This window comes from Misgurnus anguillicaudatus, chromosome 24, assembly GCF_027580225.2.
Source record: "Misgurnus anguillicaudatus chromosome 24, ASM2758022v2, whole genome shotgun sequence".
Classification (NCBI taxonomy): Eukaryota; Metazoa; Chordata; class Actinopteri; order Cypriniformes; family Cobitidae; genus Misgurnus; species Misgurnus anguillicaudatus.
The window spans coordinates 22393506-22409445 of record NC_073360.2 but is presented as its reverse complement, the minus strand read 5'-3'; the positions used below and the strand labels follow the sequence as shown (position 1 = coordinate 22409445).

General features: G+C 36.4%; 2 protein-coding genes across 2 annotated transcripts in view; one reads left to right on the top strand and one right to left on the bottom strand.

Annotated features, from left to right (window-relative positions):
• rtn4rl1b (reticulon 4 receptor-like 1b) overlaps positions 1-5968 on the bottom strand; it is a 210935-nt gene extending 204967 nt beyond the window's left edge. Inside the window, exon 1 of the mRNA XM_055196632.2 lies at positions 5059-5968. Within this exon, the coding sequence (XP_055052607.2) occupies positions 5059-5071 (13 nt within the window). The 5' untranslated portion in view covers positions 5072-5968. The remainder of the gene's footprint in view (positions 1-5058) is intronic.
• A 1741-nt stretch (positions 5969-7709) lies between these two features.
• dph1 (diphthamide biosynthesis 1) overlaps positions 7710-15940 on the top strand; it is a 107413-nt gene continuing 99182 nt past the window's right edge. The window contains exons 1-2 of the mRNA XM_055196630.2: positions 7710-7851; positions 12262-12411. Of these exons, the coding sequence (XP_055052605.2) occupies positions 7800-7851; positions 12262-12411 (202 nt within the window). The 5' untranslated portion in view covers positions 7710-7799. The remainder of the gene's footprint in view (positions 7852-12261; positions 12412-15940) is intronic.

The following is a 15940-nucleotide window of genomic DNA, read 5'->3' as shown; positions in this document are numbered from 1 at the left end:
AAAACACTGGGGACCCAATTATAGCACTTAAACATGGAAAAAGTCAGATTTTTATGGTATGTCCCCTTTAATACTTTTGTATTCTACTACAGTATCTACCATCACTACATATTGCAATGCATAGAAAGTAGAGTTTGATTTATTGACATTGCATGTTGTAAAGAATTACAGATTCTTGTGTCTCAGTCTGATTGTATCAAACATGCAAGTCTGTAATTATTTAATTTGCTCGGATGCAAAACCCTCTAAGTGCGTCTGTTGTTGTGTATGTTTGGGTTTAGTAATTTCACTTTAATGGCATTGAGGAGGTTATTAGTCAGTAACTAAAATATGTTATTTTCACAAATGTCACGTTAGTCATTGCGTGGGTATTTAACAAACTTGACTGTCTTTCACTGCAAAACCCTCTAAGTGCATGCAAGCTTTTTTTTAAAAACCTCCACAAAAAATCCAGTAAACAGTGCAAAATCACTAAAGTGAACTGAATCACACGTCAAGGAGAGCTGTGTGTACGCGTCTTCCGGATTTGTGTTGTATTCAAGTCCAAGTGGGTGATTCTCACGAAACCATTAAAACACCACGGCACTAATGATTTTAGCTTTAAAATGTGTAATATAGTAACATTAAAAAGCATCAGAATTAACACAATACTGTGTTCTACCTTGCACAATGTGTGATTTCAAGAATTTATAATTGTAAATTTTATCTCATTTTCTGCTGAAATTCTCATTACCGCAATGTGTGTCCAGCTGTGTTTGAACATGCGTTATGTTGTAATTTAATCAAATTAACACAAAAATATAAAGAAAAAAAATAAATGGATATTTTGCTAGACTACTTTAGATGACAGAAAAAATATTTACTGAATATTCATGTATAATAATAATGAAGAAAAATTAGGAAAATTATGTGTCCATGCCTGATGTTCTCATCCTCCGCAACACTTTTTGAGAACAGTTTAAGCACACATACAGAGTTTTAATAAAGTTTGATTTTGAGTGACCAAGCACATGGACCAGTTACTTCAAGATGGCTACCAGGTAAGATCATTTTTTGTACAGTTAATTTGAAATATTGTCTTGTCAGAATGCTTACACGACATTTTGATTATCATTACCGCAACAGATGCTTATTAAATGTTAATTTAATTAATAGAAGCATAATACTTTGATTTTAAATGCATGTGCAGAATCTCCAAATTATGTTCTTTCAGGTTTATCATGTCATTTTGAAAATATGTCAGTGTTGATGTTTTCTGACTGTTGCGGTAATGAGATTTTTTAGGACTAATTTAAGCAAAAAAGTAAATTTAAGCAATTTTTACATTTTCATTCTTGACATTTTTAAAACCAAGTTTTCGTGAGAATCACCCAAGTACTCACAAAGGGACGCACATTTAAATGTGACCCACAGTCGTTTCACATTCGTCTTCCATGCACTTAAAGGACTTTGCTGAAAAATCGGCGTAGCTTTTAACATATTCTTACATCCAACAAACCGGTATTATTGAAAGGCCTGGTGGCCGGATTAAGTGGATTTGAACCGAAAGTATTTGATAAACATACAGTATAGTACATACTGAGAGCATTTGGTCAATATCATTATCTTATTTTTGCCTAAGGTGGCGTTTAACTGGCTTTTGCATCTGAGCTCTTTACTTTTTCCTCCTCTCTCCCAAATTAATGTACAGAGACAACTAAAACTGCCACTTCTAGATAAATCTATAATGCTAGTCACGCACTTCACCTTTAAAATAATAAGGAGTGTTTGTGTGTATTAAAGTATAAAGAGTATATTAATTCTGTAATTAATATTTATACACTGATAAGAATTGGTCAAAAAATGGTCACAAGCTGTCACTGGGGCGTTGCCCTTTTAAAAAGTACACATTTGCACCTACAGGGTTCATATTAGTACCTCTGAGATACATACTGGTACCTGTTCTGTACACTCTAAAAATGGCTGGGTTATTTTTGATCAAAAGCTTGAGAGGAGGACTGCACATCCAAAAAACCCAAAAAATGTTAGGGTACAGGTGCTGGGCAACAAATAATCAACGAAAAAACAACAGAAGAAGCCCGCACACTGATAGACTGCTTCAATAAATTGAATGGTGCAACGTTTCGACCATCAGGTCTTCGTCAGGCACAATATATGATATGTTGTTTTTTTTGGGTTATTTTTGACCCATAATGGGTAAATATTGGACAGAACACATGCTGGGTTAAACATTACCCAATGTTTGGGTTGTTGTTATGCAACCATGGGGTATAATAACCCAGCAGTTGCGTTAAAACAACACAGCACTGGGTCAATTTTAACCCAGCGGTGTGCTCTGTCCAATATTAATAAAATTACCCAGCTATTTTTGGAGTGTACCTAAATAGTACATAGCACATCGTTGAAGGGTACTGCCCTGGTGATTCTTGGGACCATTTTTTGACCATTTTTCTGACAGCCTAAGACTATTAGATTCATATCTGACAAACAATATATGCTATCCTATAGTCCAGAGAACAGTACTGAGCAGGTGCAAGGTGTTGAAGTTTTAGGGATGAGTGACCTATTGTTCCTCATGTCTCAGACAAGAGCAATGTGAAATAGTCTGGTCTGGTGTCATGACACAGGTGTTTATTTTTTGTTTACCAACTGCCTCACCCATCTTTCACCAATCTGCCAATAACCGGCTGTATACTGTAGCATCATTTCTGAATGTCTGGCTTCTCCATGCACAGCTGCATAATCACGGCTAATCTGCATGAGCTATTTCATTCTGGAAGTGTTGTTTCTGGGCTTGGTTATACGCTGTCTGATTTTTTTGCTAGTCTTGGGTAAAATATGTGCGATATAAAGTGATCACAATTTCAAATGAGCAAAATCGACTTCAGCTCAGAATATATTTGTCACCGAATGTAGATCAAGCTGGATTTTTGGGCCTGAAAAAGAGAGCTTTGTTGTCTTTCAAGGCTGAATATTGCAACAAGGCCGTCCTCTATTCTGACAAGTCAGCATATAAGCACTGCCTTCAGATAAGAACTCTGAAATCTGAATATTCTATGTACCATAATATTCACCTGTTTAAATCTGAATAACTGTCAAGAGATGAAGTCTAAACTGGAGCTAAAGAAAAAAGGAAAAGTTTGATTGCATTGCACAAATAGAAACATAAATCTGCTTTTATTAAGAGATTAAGAAAGAAATGACAGAAAATGGACCCAATGCACTTTCCCACTGTGAATGTGACTGACATACACCTGCAGACATAGAAATCTGCAGAAATCAGGTGCTACGATAAGAAACGGCACAGCTCTGCTAAGCTTGGCACATATAGGGCACAGCCCGCTGAGTATCCATTTAGGCTTGACGTTTCTGGGAAATGTCACACAAATGCATCTCTTCAGAAGAATTCAGTATTCCATCCTGTTCACAGTTCTTTATTTATACGTTTACAGACATGACAGAAAACCGCTGCAGTTTTTTTCATAAGTTCGAGTGCATGCTGAAGTGAAAGACCAATTACTACCCATCAGAGCAAAAAATCCCTATTAGCCTAAAAGCAAGTCATCTGACTTGCATTTTCCTTTATAAACGGTAAAGCACCAGTTTCCAGAAATAGGTGCATATTTAAGTGTAGCCAACCATGGCTCATAACGAAGCTAAACAAGCCTTCGTTGACACTGCAGTATTACCCTAACTAGTATACAATCCACATAACACAAAGTGAAACATCCTGACATTAAATCATGCCATATTTATCAATTACTAAACATCAGCTTGTTTTTATGAAGCTGTGCCACTCTTGTGGTATCCATTTTGTTATTGCTAGTTCCCTTTTTTGCCTAATATCCATACGTTTACATCCTTCAAACCCTCTTTTCATCTGCAGGGTCATCAGGTTTAAAGTAGCATCTTGGGTCACAGGCTGGGCACACCCAGATAGATTACCTGCCCACAGGGACTATAACATATAATATGATTAAATTATAATATGCTAATATATAAATAGATGCATGTCTGTCAAAAGGACAGTAAATCCCAAAAAGATACAGTAAAGGAATTGTAGTACATGAAAATTAGTTCAAACAGGGCTTTGGAGATTTTAAAGCCAAACATAGACTGCACCACAGGCACAGACGTTCATAAAGGGGTCTTTAACACACAGCTGAGATGCTTGAATCTTGATAGGTGGGATTTGCTCCCACGCTAAATAATTATTAGGCTTTGGGCATACTCAGAAGAAATCTGCTTTTCGAGACAGACTAGTTTGTGCAAAGAAAGACAGTTTGGTAAAAAGGATCTGTAATTCTCTAAAAGGTTTAGAGACAAATTCAAGCTAGTGAAATGTCTGTAGTTTAAACACTGTGAATAGTGGTCGACATGGTTACAGATTTACTATGGTGTTACTACAGAACCCACAGTTTAACTATAGTAGGCCTATTTGTAGTTAAACTCTGGTAATATAAATTGTAATCCTATAAAACACGGTTATACATTTGTACTACAATAAAATCGTGGCTAATTTTCTCAGCGGGTTTTCTCACGCTGACAGCTTCAACGCTATAACCTGTTAATTTAATCTACTTAAATCGTTAAACTTCATAATTTACTCATCAAATTTTGTCAGACTGTCAAAGTCAAACCCGTTGAACCCAGCAAGAAAAGCACTTATATTGAAGCCAAGCAGAACGCTTTATGAGAAACGGACCATAAACTGCAGTGCGGCAGGCAGCATCTTAAGAAAAATATATCGTGATATTATGAATATTTTAAACACGACAGCTTTATACCGAGATAACCCAGCGATGGAGAGGCATGCATCCGTGAAAATTTGTATATATTTGAGCTGTAGAAAACTTCAGCATCAACTTTTTAAAACCTTAAATATGGCAACAACGTTACTAAAATAATTTAAACCATGTTAACCCAAAACAACTTAAAAAATAAGTAAATAAAAAATGCGGAAGAGTATGCTATTTCGACACGACTCTCGTCAAATCAATATCAAAATAAGAACTGTGTGAAAAAGCAGCAGGAACAAAAGTTGTAAATTGCACTTACCCCGATTAAACATGATGGATATTGTTAAATCTCTGTCTGTCCACTCAGGTTCATTTATTCTTGTATTCCAGCCGCTGCGTGACTTCACACTGTCAATAACACGCCAAGCAATCTATCAGATATCGTCTGATTTAATCACAACACATACATGAAGATCTCCTACAGTATAGCTCCGAGACTTGCTGAATTTCAATTGGGATAATTTATCGCAACACTGTTTTTCATCCGGTGTGGTCCCAAACAAATATTTTAATAGATGCAATAAGTCCAAAAAGAGGGTAACACATTCTGCAACATTAATTGATGTTATCCACTCAGACTGTCACCGACAGAATTAATCAGATGCACCTGGTGGTGTAGTTCAGGTCTCAGCAACCCATCGCTTTCACGGTACAAGCAGTGTTATGTAGTAGGCTATGTTATCCACAATTGCCTAATTTTGAGTGTTGATAATTCCTCTAATACAGAGATGTCGAGTCAATTCAGCAGATACTGTAGTCCTGAATCCGAGACGCGGGAACTCTTCTGCCGCTCTGTTTCACCAACTATGGGGAGGTGTCCGGCTGCCTCCATCCAAAATCAACAACAATCCGCCTTGAAAGCATTTCGTCTGGATATTTCGAGGTTAAATTACGTTTATAAGCGTTACACCCTCAACTTACAGCGCAATGAGTGTGTGGTTAAAGACTCGACTGTGGGAAAGGTGTCGAGCGGAGAGAGATGATGCGCGCTCCAGCTGAGAGATGCGCTTTCTGTGACGCTGCTGATGGGTCTCCTAATCCACTTTTGGGCTGTTGTTGTCTCTCCCTCCAATATAGTCTGACACTGTGTGTTGCTTTAGTCTGTTGGTTATAGCATATTCTCTCTCTCTCTCTCTCTCTCTCTCTCTCTCTCTCTCTCTCTCTCTCTCTCTCTCTCCCTCGCTTTTTACCAGTACTGTCTCGAGAAGGCAAATAGGCTTCAGACCTTGAAAACAATCTTACTGTTAAATAATATATATACTACTACGTGTGCCAATTTAAAATTAAAATTGCAATTTAATGTTTAAACTCATTACATAATATTGAACAAAGTCACCACTGGAAATTTGCACCCCAATAAATTATTAGGATTGCATTGGCACATAAAGTTTATTGCATAAAGAATAATAAGTGCAAGGAAAAACTTTCCTGAATATATCAAATAATGTTTTAATATATATTTGTAATCATGTCCAGGAGGGAACATCTATATGTTTTCTATACTAATAGGTCTATATTATTTAGTGAAAGAAATTTCACAATGAAAAAACTGCAAGACTGGATTTGCGTAAACAAAATGCCATAAGTTGACATTATACATATGATTAGCAAAAGCACTCTATACTTACAATACAAAGAAGTTGATCAATTTCAATTAGGAAGTAAAATATAGTACAAATGTTTATCAAAAAAGACATTTTATGGATAAATAACAGTTTATCTGAATCAACAAAACAATAAACCAATCTCTGAACCAAATTCATAGTTGCCTAAACCCATTTGTCAAATGATGCACTCTTTTTGCAAAACTCTAAACACAAACTTCTCACAAAAACACATTTCACACTGCAATGCACTTGTTTTTAATAAATGCTAAACACAGACAGGAAAAAAGATGAACACAAATACAACACAGTTGTCATCAAGCAAACACAACAACTCAAAATTGTACATATTGTACATGTTTATAAAACAATAAACATGTATTTTTCTGTAAGCAGATGTACTGGATGTTGTGTTTTCGATTTTTTAAGGTAGTGTCTATGGATGCTCTGTAGTGTTTTGTATTATAGACTTATGTGTGTATGATTTGAAAGCTTTGATTTTGAGTACAATGGTTTTGAAGGGTTTGCTTTTGCTAGAAGAGTCAGGGGTTCTGTGAATTTAGTTTGACCATTTGGATTTGTGTTTAAAGTTTTGAAAAAATGAGTGATTTCGAAAAATGTGTTTTAGCAATTCAGTAAAACTGTAGGCCTAATTAAAAAAGGATGTAGACTTTAATCTTTTTTCTGTCAATTTGTTTACTTTTTAAATAAACGTATAAATCAATGCAAACCATTTTCATCAAGGCCATAAGGATCATTAATGTAGTGTTAATGTTACAGTTCAACACACATGCAGAATACAATTCTGCCTGTTTATCCTCAGTGTGCAGTTTAGATTATAGACACAGAAGCGCTTCTTTCACTGATTCATTCACTGTGAAGGAGACTGATGAGTCAAGCTTCTGTCTTCATTCACAGGCAGAAACCAGAGGACAGATGGAGTTGAGGAGTCATAAAAACTCTTTATAAAATTGATTAATGAGGAGATTGCAGACTGTGAGAGTGACAATAACACTTATGCACTTAGGTTTATGTGGAGAAATCTTTCTGTGCGTGACATTTTGTTTAGTCTCTCTTGTGTGGAAATGTCTCTGCATATGTTTACATAGACTAATTTATAAAATAAAAATAAATGATTGTAATCAACTATAATATTACTATTATATTTCATATTTTAATTATATATTTAATTTATTATATAAGAAATAAATTAACCAGATGTTGTCTTTAGTCATTTTAATGCATATTTCTAGAGATAAAAGAACAATTTAAAAGTTGTATGCATGAATTGCATGTCCTAGGATGTGTTATTTACATCGATGACATCGACACTTGACAGTTCTGTGCTCGATAGGTAATGCCTTTTCTGAATCCACGTGCAGTTGTTTAGGAAAAGATGGCGGCTCCCTCTACTGATATTGAAGCGGTCGCTACAAAAAAGCCTAATGGTAACAAAATAATGTTTTGATATCATAATGCTTCGCGATGTCATTAGGGTTGTGATGTCTGTTTAGATTCTCTGTTTTGTTAAGGAACTTAGCAGACGCTAATGCTAACAGAATCATTTATGTGACACAGCCTACGATACTTTCACTTTGAATGAATCTATGAGAAATGTCTTCATGCAATCTATAATTTTAGACGTTACAAATAATACGTAGTAGAGTGGCGTCGTTTTGTTTCCCGGTAGAGTTGTCACGAGGGCTGTATGTTAGAAACTGTTTTAAACTGATGCTGTAACGCGTGTTTTTTTTTTCATAATCCAATTTCCTATATTTTAAAAACATAATAATTTCGTTGCTTTTTATAATTTTTGTTGTCCAAAATAGTGATTTTATATTTTTGCTTGTTACCTTACATATTTTATCTTTTATAGTTGTTTTCTAATTGTTTTAAGTTGTTTAAAGTCTAATTGTTTTAAGTTGTTTAAAATTTAAAGTTAACAAAATAGCATAATAGCAAAATAGCATGTCATCCAAATGCATTACATTGTGGAACTTTATGTTTTATTTTAAATCAAAACGTTTCTTAAATCATTTTCGGTATCCAACACTCTCCCATTGTGAATATTTCGTACAGTAGCTTGTTTTGTAACCAAACCTTTAAAGGGATAGTCACCCAAAAAGTAAAAATTTGCTGTTTATTTACTCACCCATTAGGCCATCCGATATGTTGGTGAATTTTTTTCTTCAGTAGAACAATAAAGAAGATATTTTGCATAAACCCCATTGCTCTGTGATCCATTTAACGCAAGTCAATAAGTGCGTTTACATGCACAGAATAAGCGGATAACTATCAAAAATCTGCTTATTATAGAAACCGTTTACATGGGATTTGAAGATTTGTCCGTTTTTTTGCAGGCAGTGACGTCATCGCCTATAGTACATAACAGTCGTTCAAAAAGCCACGCAAATATTTTACTCCTTCTGGAAATCTGTCTTAGATTTACCTTAAATATAAGGTAATATGCGTGTATATTTCCATGTATTTTTGCTATAAAAAGAAAATTAGATGCTATGTATATATGTGATTATTAAGATTACAAAATTAACTGAGAGGATTTTTTTGATTGATGGATTGGATGCACTTTTTGGAGCTTTAAAAATGGGGCACTATCCAATTCCATTATAAAGTTGAAAAGAGCTAGATTTCTTTTTTTAATATAACTCTGACTGTGTTTGCTTGAACAAAGGTGAGTAAAATAGGGGTAAATTTTCATTTTTGGTTAACTATTCATCGACAGTGAGCAGGAAGTGGTGAAAGGGGTCTTAAAACTTTTAGTGCCCATCCCAATACATTTTTGCCCTAACCCTTGCTTTTGCACGTGTAGGGGCAGGGCATCCCATTACTTCAGGGAGCAAGATGGAGTGCTATTTTCCCCTTAAAATCAACCCTCAAAATGTAGTCAGGACCGATGCAGGCTTAAAACGAAGTGGGAGATGAAATTACCCAGGATACCTTGCGAGCACAGACGAGCTGGTCAAACTTTTCGACCAAGATGGCGGACGCCCCTGAAAAAGAACAACTATATTTTCGCAAATAAGCATGTTAAAATTCTGGAAATTGTTGGAATATGTTTGAACACGTTTGTGTTTGTGAAGTTTTGAACACTAATACGCACAACCGGCGCAACGTCATAGAATGTCTCTGAACAGGTTCACGCCCACTTTTGGTGGAAAAAAGACTAGACCTTCCATTGACTTCCATTCAAAATAGCGGAACAAAGCAACGCTCGTACACAGCCGGCAGCGTCAAATTTGTGTAACAACGCTCCCTATTGGCCAGAGGTGTCTTATCCGGACATTTACTCGTACCTCATCGAGTCTGCAGGGAAGCAAGTGAATGATTTTACTTCGTATTTGAAAGTTACTTCATATTTATATATTATGTCTTTATATTTAGAGTACGGAGTGCACTTTTCCGTCCAGCCATACAACTAGCCTTAGTGATTTTCAGCGTTGTTACCCAAATTTGACCCTGGGAGAATGAAAGGGACATGTTTTTATATTGACCAAATTAAATGTGTTAATGTATCATTCGCGCTCTATGGGAAGCAGGGTGGACAGATAATTACTCAACATGTTTAATCTGAGTGATTTCATAAGTTATTTACGCCTGCCGGCTTTGTAAAAACGTTGCTTTGTTCTGCTATTTTGAATGGAAGCCAATGGAAGCGCTGCGTTTTATCCCCCGAAAAGGGGCGGTGACGAAATTTACAGTCAAGTTCCCGGATGTGCCGGTAGTCCGTATGTTACAAAATATTTCACGAAGCTATCTGATGACGTCACCCGACTGGTTCGTGAGAGTCTGTCCATTAGGGCTGGGTATTGTTAGGAATTTCACAATTCGATTCGATTTTTGAGGCTTCGATTGGATTTGATTCAATTCAATATTGATTTGCTTGCTTCGGTATCGATTCAATAATAAGCCGATGCACAAGCAATTAAGTACCCGAGTATATTTTTAAATAATGTGTGTAGTATTACTAATGTTTGATCACGATGATGGTGCAGGCTTGAAAGAAGTGCTGCTGTTTGCCATCTTTGATCTTTCTGTTTTGATAAAGCGCGTCTTGTACAACGCTGAACGCTCTCACTAGAGTGTTGCCCACAGCGCCGCCACTTGCCGGGGAGGCTGAATCGATTCATAGGATTTGATGAATTGATATTGAATTGAGAAACAAATAATTGCAATGCATTGATGAATCGATATTTTTACCCAGCCCTACTGTCCATCATATATACATTTGATCTGGGAAGTTTTGTCAATATTCAGGATGTGTGTTCCGTATAACCCGGGCTTATCGAGAGTTCAATCATATTAATAATAATCAAGCTGCATGTGACGTAGGTGAGCACGTTCGCTACGCTACTTTCCATATAGTGGTGTGTCCCATTTCATAGGGAAAGATTTGAACCCCCACTTCCCTCGTTGAGGGCACTTAAAACCAAGTGGAATTTTTAAGGGGGTAGAAATGGGCCGGAGCCTTAGTACAGATATTTTAAACAAGAGGAAAATCTGAAATTAACTATGCATTATAAAATAAGAGTTGCAATAAAAAACTCATTTTCTAAATGCTAACAAGTTGATTAAATATATAATTCCTTTTCAATTGCACCATTTAAAAAATTCTAACCAGTTTGAGGTATAACTCCATTCCAATGTACTCCCTGGACTCTGTCCCCCCATTTCCAGGCCTGTAAATATATTTATATCGGATCAGCAGTGTCCTTGCGTTACATGACTGCAGTGAGCATTTGATAAATGATCATGTTTTTATATATTAACCATCAGTCCTGCTGCTGTCAGATCTCATGTCTGTCCTCTTCATCTTACTGTCACTTCTTTTTCCCGTCCCCTCAGTCTGCAGAATCACAGCAGAGACGCTAAACAAATTCAGATTACAAAGGGATTTTTTTAGCTTGTTTCCATTACTTCATCTGAATAGGAAGGATTGCAGTAGGGTTAAGTTCCCATTCGCTTAAAAATAGCTTTTTTAACTGACTAACATATAGTCTCAGTAAAATATATTAGGGATTCATATAAATTATTAGATAACAGTGAATAATTGTAATTTTTAAAGGTTCTACAGCTATTAGCTATTGTATAATAGCCACTTAAATAAAATATGCGTGTACATATCATCATTCAGGCAACTTTAGATATTGCACAATACATAGCTGGAAAATACATTTCAAATGGTCTATCTGTCACCGACTTCAAAAGTAAATGGATGTCAGTGACACAGACTCTGTTGACAGCTGACCTCTCAGTTTAGCTGCTGTCCTTTTTGCTCGCTGATTGATTTGTGTGATGATTAATTTTGGATTTGAGAAGTCATTGTAGGGACTTGCTCACTCATTGTGCACATGATGTAGGCTATATAGCTTACTCCTAATGCAATAAGAGTTTTAATGTCACTTGATGTGTCACTATTACACACACAGTACTGAGATTTAGGGATTTAAACAAACTACTAACTCTTAATATTAAAATATTAAATACTCGTGCCTCATCATGGATATGATTGACAGGTCAAACTATTGTTGATTGCTGAGATGTGTGCTCTTATTTTGTACTAGGCTAACGTAATTAATCTGTCAGAAAGTGACAAAATACTATAAATATATAGTTTGGAGGAGGGATTATCTAGGGACCAGTGTATCATATAAGGGTGGTGTCTTTTGACTTTGACCACCCTAGGAACAGGTCAAATAGCACTCACATGCCCTTTGTGTCATGTTGATGTTCATCATCTTCGCTTATGAGAAATTAGCTATGAGTTTAGTAATAATTCATAATGCAGTTTGTCTCTTTCTAGTTAATTCAGCAACTCTCATGCTGTCTTTTTACTATAGTGCGAGGTCCAAGAAGAGTGGCCAATCAGATTCCTGATGAGATCCTCAAAGATCCAGAGCTCACCGACGCCATCAAGACTTTGCCAGCCAACTACAATTTTGAGATCCACAAAACAATATGGCGGGTGCGACAAGCCAAAGCAAAGAGGGGTGAGTATGCTCAGATCAAGTTGCATTTTATGTATACCTGCATTTTGTGACTGTAGGCTGTATGATGATGGCTTAAAGTTTCTTGCAGACCAGCAGCTATTGTGTTTGTTATTCATCCCAAGAGATTTAGGTAACGTTAAATCTACAGTGGAGATGTATTATTTTATCTCTTTGCTGAATAATACATCAGGATTTCAAAGTATAGGTCTCTGTTTTCTGTGAACTGTATATGGATGAATGTTGTGCACTTTTTTCAAGCAAACAGAAAATAATTACTTATAGGGGACATTTCATGAAAATTTGACTTTTTTCCATGTTTAAGTACTATAATTGAGTCCCCAGTGCTTCTATTAACCTAGAAAATGTGAAAAGGAACAACCCAGTAACTTAGTTTTGGTAAACCATTCTCTGCGAGCATGTGAAAAAATAGGTCATTGAAATCCCCCCCCCCCCCCCCCCGGATGTCAAAAGGGGATCTTATTATAATAATACCACCCCTTAATCTGCACTATCCAACCACAGCACTGCCATTTAGTGCAGAGAGAAAATAATTGACAGCACAATTGAGTTTAAATTTCAACAAACTACCATTATGACGATCAGTGTTTGCATTCATCATCTCATTTGCACTTTAAAGGACACACCCAAAAACTGCACTTTTTTCTCACACCTACAAAGTGGCAATTTTAACATGTTATAATAAAATATCTGTGGGGTATTTTAAGCTGAAACTTCACATACGTACTCTGGGAAAACCAAAGTCCCCTTTAAGAGATTTCCAAAGGCATAATTAAATAAAAATTATTTGAACTTCAAGTCTTCTAGCTGTTTTTGGAACAAAGCGTAAGCTTTAAATGACTGCTTTATACTAGCTGGGAAAATTGGTGAAATTTATAATGACATTTAAAGGGCATAATTACCTAATTTTGTAAGGATTTTGCTTCAGCAAAATGTGGAAAATGTTCAGTCATTAGTTTATTAATCATCAGCTGATTCTGCTGAATAAAAAAGAAACGTTTTCTTTTTGCCGTCGTCTAAAAGACCTTTTTTCTACATGGCAGCTTGACATATTCTTTAAACAGTGATTTGACTTTCATTTGGCTTTTTAACATGGTTTAACAAATTAAACATGATTTAAACTCAACAAGCTATGTGGTCTATAAGAAATATATGAATTAATTGATCCAAGATTGATCCAAGATGTCGTTGTGTTTTAATCCATTCCCCCAGTGTTTAACCCAGGTTATCAGACTTAAACATTGTAGTCTGTTTTTTCGAAAGTGTATTATGTAGTCTGTGGTGACTTCTGTAAGTGGTTTTGTGAGGATGCTGTCAGCCTACTGTAAAATTATTCCCCTCTGAAAGCAACACTTATAGCTCATTTAAAAGTGCTCTAATGAGGTGTCATACAGTTTCTTGGTGCGATTCAAGTAATTATTCGAGGATGTCTAGCTGTTCCCAGGGTTGCCATGCTCTTAGAAATAGAGTTTAGTTTACTTATAGCTTGAAAGCATTTGTGTACTTAAGGCCGAAGTATAGACGGTTTCAGGAATAACAACATAAACAAGCGGCTTTCGTGGAACACACAAACTTCTGGTAAACTCTGCTAAGAATCAATAACCACAAAGTCCTTTTAGAGTAGTTTATTTCTGATAACGGTCCTTGAAATCCTTGAAAGTTTGTGAATCTGTGGAAAAAAAAAAAATATTATTTAATATTCATACATAGATACAGGTCATTGAAAGTGCTTGAATCTATTTTATGTAAGAAGTTTTCTGGAAAAAAAATCATATTATTCACTGTGTAGTGTAGGATAATATCATAAAAATTCTAGACTTTTTAAGCACACGTGCTAAAATGTTCGCCTTAAATGCTTATATCTTCTTTATGCGAATGTTCATTCATACCAAAATGCTTTTTTGCATAGTTGTGTTTGACACATGAAAAACGTCTCGGGTTACGTATGTAACTATTGTTCCCTGAGAAGGGAACAAGGCGCTGTGTCTCCCTTGCCATACTTCCTGCATCCCTGTAACGCCGTCTTTGGCAATATTTTAGATAGCAATATACTTCCTGGCTCCTGCACCACCCTGTTTTTGTCGTTAAGCCTCACCATTGGTAGAATTTGACATTCAGAAGCCCTCGGAAGTGTCCCCAAAGTGTCACCGTAGTGACGCAGTGCGAGTTCCCTCGAAAGTGAACTGTAACAATGTATTTTTAAAGGAAACACAATGTAACCTTGCTGTCACTTAAAATGTGTCCCCATTTACTTGAATTTGAGGGTATTGGACCTGGAAAGTCCTTGAAAGGTCCTTAAATTTGAAGTTAACAAAGGTGTGGGAACCCTGGTTCATATTTCATAGCTAAAGCGTATAAAAAACGACACTGAGCTAACATTGCTGTGTAAAATGTGTACTATAATGTGTACAATGTTAACTGCAAACCGGCTGCCAAACCTCCCGTCACGTAGCGGTGATCCATGATTGCCATCTTCCCTTGTCTTTAGGAAACAAAACATTTGTTATTTTCGACAAGGTATTTGTTCCAGAGCCACTAGTCAGACCATTAAACAAACAGAAACCGGAAGTAAAGTTCCGACCAGACACGTAATGGTGCGTTCACACCAGATGCGGAAGAGGCACAAGCGTGGATGATTTACACGCAAAAAGGCATCCTACGCATTGAGTGTTGACGCGTGATCCGCGCGATTTGAAAAATCTGTGATTACAGGAAGCGAGCGGAAGCAGAAAAACAAAACAATAGAGGACAATCATCATTGCTATACAAGACATCTTCATACTTTAATAGGAATTAAAAGGATCTTGTTTGGAAGAAAGTGAGTAAGGAGGTTGAACAATCTGGTAAGCCCCTCCTATGACGCAAATTTAAATCTGGAATGACTACAATTTTACATGTGACTGAAGCGAGTAAACTCAAAATGTTCAAGCATCCAACTAAGTGCGAATAGCGCATTTTTTGGCTCTTCTTCCCCCATTGGTGTGATCGCACAGTAACCGCGACAACGCACGTGCGTTCAATGAAACCATCTATATGTGCGCATGATGAAGTCTTTGTCATCATGCAGAAGTTTTTAATATCCCACGTGCATTGTATGCGTAGGTCGCGAATGCGGGAACAGGAGAATGTAGTATGTCGCCCAGGAGATGCAATGCATTTTTTCACAATGTGTATGCGTCATGAGCATGTACGAGTCAAATAAACTATACTTTGCAAGGCTGTGCTTTCGACTGTGTGCGTATTTGCGTACACGTAAAAAAGACTGTACTCTTTATAGGCAGAGTAGGCAGGTTTAAGTCTAAAAAAAACTTTTTTCCAAATTTGTTTAAACTGTCTTTATATACCAATACATAAGTAAAATGTAAGTACTCTGAAAAAGAGAGTATAAAAATCGAGTGTCTGTAAGACCTCTCATGACTGTTTTAAACACAGCTAATTATTTCCATTTACTCTACCCCCTCCCTTCTGGGTTTCTTCTTAAGCCACACCCCCAAAACACATGAACGTGCGA